The following is a 5,606-nucleotide window of genomic DNA, read 5'->3' as shown; positions in this document are numbered from 1 at the left end:
GAGAGGAAGAGAAAGAGAGAGGTGGGGGGAGGGAGAGGGAGAGAGGAGAGATGGGGAGGAGGAGGGAGAGAGGGAGAGACAGAGGGTGGAGGAAGGAGGGGAGAGGGGAAAGAGGGAGAGATGAGAGAGAGACAGAGGGAGAGATGAGAGAGATGGAGTGGGAGGAGAGGGGAGAGGGAAGGGGGAAAGGAGAGGGAAGACGGGGAGAGGTGTCAAGTGTATTCAGAATGTCAGTGTCCTATGGCTTCCCAATCTGGATTACACCCGAGTGTCTCCAGTCCACACTACATTGAAACCCTGTCACTTTTGGAATTCATATGCACTGTCTAGTAAGAGTTATCTGCTTAAAAAAAAAAAAAGATTTACCTGCTAGCTTCTGTCTTACATCTTTTAACATTCAGTTTCCAAGTAACAAAGGCTTTATTTATCCTGAAAAGAAAAATAATACTTGTTGAATTCTCCCAAGCCATGTAATTACATGGAACACAGGTGTTAACAGCTGAGTCACGGTAGGAAAGTCCTTAGACTAGGCTTTATCTTGCACTACCAAAAATAAATGCTAAGCCATCCAGATTTTCTCCAAAACTAAAACAAAAAAACATAAAGCAAAAAGCAAATGGAAGCGAAAGTCATTTCATTTCCTATAGATACCGAATTTGCTTGGGTGCAACATCCAAATAAATATTTAAAAAATGAAATGTGTTTTTATATATTAAGTACACATATATTATGATCTCTATGTATTATACAGATCATATTATATATTATTATATATGTTATCATATAGTATAACATACATATTATATATACATATATATAATACATGTTATAAATGTGTATACAACTATACACATACACAATTTTTATATGTTGTGTTATGGAAACAATGGAGATGGGAATCCAGATAAGGAGGGGAAGGGTCACTATAGAAGGAAGAGGGAGGAGGGGGAAATAAGAGCACACATTGTTTGAGAAAGCCTCAGAAGTGTATTTTACATTTTCTAAAATCATACACAATACATGCATGTGTACATATATCATAAACTATGAAATGTATTTTTACACATTAATTAGCTTGCAATACGAAGCAGAAAAGGAAACAATGAAGAGAGGCATCCAACTAGGAAGGGGTTAGAGTATAGATATATCTATATTAGATTATATATATTATCTATAGATATAGCTAGGTACGTAGGTAGGTAGATTGATAGATGTAGCTGCTTGTATTATGAATGCTAATTATGTTCCCAAGAAATCTGTTTACAGAAGCCGTAGCTTCTGGGATCCTGCCCCCGGTTGGTTCTGATTGGCAAATAAAGATTCCCACAGCCAATAGCTGGAGAGAACAGACAAGGGGCAGGATTTTAGGATTTCAATAAGAAGGGCAGGAAGGAAAGGTAAAATCATACAGACAAGGGGCAGGATTTTAGGATTTCAATAAGAAGGGCACGAAGAAAAGGTAAAGACATTAGTGATTATTCACTAATGTTTGACAGTACAGTATCTTTTTTTTTGTAACATTTATCCAGAAAAGCCTAAAATCAAAAAGCTTTTGTTCTTAAGTGGGAAAAGTTCCTTAGTCTAAAACACATTTACAGAACACCCCACCCCTCTATAACGCTGCACGCACGCACGCATGAGCAGCATCCTTCTTACTACACAAACTGCCAAGACTGAGTTTCCTTTGTGTCCATCTCACCGGAAGTTGTAAAATATCTTAAATTTCTGCAGTAAATAGAAGTAATATCTTTCTGAAAGCCAATCCAGAGTAGGTATAAGTTCCACCTCTTCCATGTTGATGCCTGTTTTAGTGACCTACAATTACAGAGCACAAAATGTGAGTTGCTTCTAGTTCCAAGAGGCTGAGAAGGTATTCACCCTTCACATCCCGATTCCTCTACACTTCACCTATACCTGAATCTGACTTCCCTCCACACAGCTGCTACCCATGGCATTTTCTCCAGCTTGCTTTCCTGTGCTCCTACAGAAAGAATAGGAAAAACCTCCTCTCTACCCAGAGATATTTTTACAAAACTCGACAAGTTTTCTGCCTCACACTTTTCATGTTTTGTGTAAATTATGGCGTGGCCGAGGATGCCAAGGATGCAGCCAGGAGCCTGTCTAGAACACATCAAGTCCCAGGTTTGTGGTCCTGTTCGATTATACTGTTGAGTTGATTTTAGTTTGACAGTTGGGAGAGCAGAAGAAAACAGATGGCGATTAAACAAAGGATCACAATTGGCTAATTATAATATGTGCTCATACTGCTAAGCACTATGGGAGGATTTTTATGCCTGGGGAGGTTTCTGACCAATTCACCAACAGAAGGATTCCTCATTGACTGGAAAGATTGCTTCACTGGTAAAGTGCTTGGCACACAACCATGAGGGCCTACGTTCAATCCCTAGAACCCACCTAAAAACTCCGGATGCGGTGGAAGCCCTGGGGAGCTGGAGATAGGTGGATCCCTGGGGCTTGGCCAGCCTGCCTGCTTATTTGATGAGCTCCAAGGCAGGGAAAGTTCCTATTTCCCCATCACAGAAATCAAGTGGATGGCTCCTGAGGACAACCCAGCTCTGTCCTCTCCTCTACACACACACATACACACACACACATACACACACACACAAGTGTGCGCGTACATGTACACACATACACATACGCACACATGCACACGTATATACACACATATACATATAAACATGCCTATTCACATATATACACACACATATGCATGATATAAACATGCATACACACATATACACGCATACACAAATACCCTCACACACATACCTACATGAAAAATAAGTATCATTTATCATTCCTAGTATGCTAACAAATGCCTGTTTCCTAGTGTTCACTTTAAAGAAATATGTAAGCCGGGCGGTGGTGGCGTACGCCTTTAATCCCAGCACTTGGGAGGCAGAGGCAGGTGGATTTCTGAGTTCGAGGCCAACCTGGTCTACAAAGTGAGTTCCAGGACAGCCAGGGCTACTCAGAGAAACCCTGTCTCGAAAAACCAAAAAAAAAAAAAAAAAAAAAAAAAAAAAAAAAAAAAAAAAAAAAGAAATATGTAAAACAATAAAGTATTTAATAGGTGAAAAAGTCCTTCCAATTGAATTCTTAAACCTTAATCTGTACCAAGAAAAAAAAAAAGAGAGAGAAAACATTATTATTAAGTAATTTTCTCCCAAGCTGTTTCCTAAACATTGATTTCCTAAATGGACTGAGTTTATCTAAACCAAAAAGAAAGAAATCATATTGTTTCATTTACCTAAAATTAGATAAATTACATACAACTGTATGTGTATACATACATACATACATACACACACATGTACACACACAGAGAAATGAATTTCATGCCACTTGGACTAGCAATGTTCCCTCCAAGAGACACAGGCTACCTAACAAAACCTCCAGCCTTAGACATGAGAAACCTCCTTTCGAGTTGTTGGTCAAGACTCTTGAGTTGTTGTTGCTCTTGGCTGCCTCCCAGAGGTGGGCGATGTGTCCCCGTGGCTGAAGACGCAGGATTCAGAAGACTGGAGCTGGATTTCTCCTGAAAGCCTCCTACCTAAGGACTAGAAGGTGCTATGCAAGCTGTAAAGGAGAAAACCACGAACAATCCTGCTCAGCTGCGGTGCCTATGAACCGCAGCACTGACCAGCACCGCACAATCTCCCTAAAGCTGAGGCAGTACCACTCATGTCTTGATGACAACCAACAGCTTTCAAATAAGACATGGGTGGGGCCTGTTCAACAGGAGAGAAAACATGCCCGGTCCTGGAAAGCTAGCCAACTATCTAGGGCTAGTGAGGTCACAAGTCCCAGAAGAGAAGCTATTACAGCCACTTTGTTAGATCAGCACAGTTCCCAGCTGCATTCTAAATACTTCTCCTTACATCCATAGGTAAGCGTAGCTCTCACAGCACATCAAAGATGTTTCTCTCTGCAGCAGATGGAGATGGTTACAGAAAACCCACAGCTGGCCAAAATGTAGAGAGCAACAGATCGTGGGGTACCCAGCCCCAATGGACAAAGTATATCTACAATACAATTCCTGCACCTAACCTAAGGCTCAGGGAACATGGCGGAAGAGGGGCTGGAAAGACAGTAAGAGCCTGAAGACCAGGAAGTCTGCTGAGAGACTAGGAGTCCTGGGAAGGACAGGGAAGCTACAGGCAGGATATTGTAAAACTGTGGCTGCTAAACAAGACTTGAACAAGGACATCACCACTAGACAAAAGAACATGGAAGGGAGAGTTCTCATCAGGCCTCACCACTAGACAAAGACCCCCAGGCACCTAACAACCTCGGAGTGAGGGAGAGTTATCAGATAATAAAGAAAAAGAAGCCATGAATTTGAGAGGGAAGAGAGAGGAACCATTGGGGAGTTGGAGGGAAGGAACATGGAAGGAGTTGGAGGGGCAAAAGGGGGAAATGATAAAACTATATTTTAATTTTAAATAAGTATTAAAAAAAAACCCGCTACATTTACAAAGCCTCTAAATCGGTTACGTTCATGCTCCTCTCAGGGTCTCCATGTGGACCCCAGGTTGGCCTCAGACTCACTGCTCCCACTTGTCTCCCACTGCTAGGGTCACGGGTGGGCACCATCGCGCTTGGCCTGCCCCGCTAATACTTGCTGATGCAATTCCTAAAGTGGAGCCTGTGCGTTTTCCGTTACCTTTGAGACAAATGAAGCGGTGACCACCCAGAATTCTTTGCAGTTTTTTGCTCTGTTGGCAGAGACCGCTTGTAGATCATACTCATTGAACATGCCTCTGTTGTTCTCCAGAGGAAGGCAGTATACGAACTCCCCGTCATCTCGCAAGCATTCCTTGGGAGAAGGAAAAGCTTACTTTGACACAATTTATTTAGTGAAATGGCTAAACTGAACCCCCCCGCCCCCAGTGGAAATGATGTGAAGACAGAACTAAAACAGGAATAGCACCAGTAAGGAAAGTTAACCTCAACTCCTGTCCAATTCAATTCAATAGGGCCAATCTTATGAAAGGGCAAGGCAGTTCATTCCCACCCTAGACAGACACCGTGATAAGACATTTAGAAATACTCATCTACATCCTTATTACGAGCTGGATGGTAGACGGCGAGCAAGCGAGCAAGCGCCATCTTCCTAAGTTTGTAGATCACCTAACTTGAGAAAGGTCATAGACTCAGGAAGTAACAAGAGGGGGAACTGGGATCCAGGCGTGACTTTAACCTTAACCCAGAAGCTTCTCTAGTGAGTGATAAATGTGAGGCTCGCTCACTTCTCTAGTGAGTGACAAATGTCAGTCTCACTCACTTCGTAGCGTGGAGAAACTGGCTCTGGCCCACTGAGAAAATGTAAAGTGTAAATTCTAAAGCTACTTTCTTTTAGTTTTAAAATATGCACTTTTATCAACAAAGTTGTTTTTTTTTAAAAAAAAAAAAATCATACAAAAATTGAGTTTAATCATTTCAGAGTAATTTTATCAAAAGCATAACTTAGTAATTGCTGATACTCTTAGAAACTGCCAAATCAAGTACACCAAACTGTCTCCAGTTACCGTGGCTTTAGTACACTAAACTGTCTCCAGTTACCGTGGCATTTAGTACAC

General features: G+C 41.6%; 1 protein-coding gene across 8 annotated transcripts in view; it reads right to left on the bottom strand.

Annotated features, from left to right (window-relative positions):
• Positions 1-5,606, bottom strand: part of Dnah14 (dynein axonemal heavy chain 14) — a 230,250-nt gene that overhangs the window by 205,750 nt on the left and 18,894 nt on the right. For 7 of the 8 annotated variants that reach the window (XR_004109335.1, XM_031336881.1, XM_031336892.1 and 4 more), the window contains exons 6-8: positions 4,691-4,843; positions 1,700-1,815; positions 367-429 (exon numbers count right to left, since the gene is read on the bottom strand). Coding sequence is in view for 7 of the 8 variants with exons in the window: in XM_031336881.1 (XP_031192741.1) it covers positions 367-429; positions 1,700-1,815; positions 4,691-4,843 (332 nt within the window). In the remaining variant the exon portion in view is untranslated. Of the gene's footprint in view, positions 1-366; positions 430-1,699; positions 1,816-3,407; positions 3,720-4,690; positions 4,844-5,606 lie in introns of those variants that run through there. The other variant, XM_031336912.1, reaches the window with a different exon arrangement.

This window comes from Mastomys coucha, unplaced genomic scaffold, assembly GCF_008632895.1.
Source record: "Mastomys coucha isolate ucsf_1 unplaced genomic scaffold, UCSF_Mcou_1 pScaffold1, whole genome shotgun sequence".
Lineage (NCBI taxonomy): Eukaryota > Metazoa > Chordata > Mammalia > Rodentia > Muridae > Mastomys > Mastomys coucha.
Note: the sequence above shows the minus strand (reverse complement) of the source record. Positions and strands in the feature narration are given on the sequence as shown.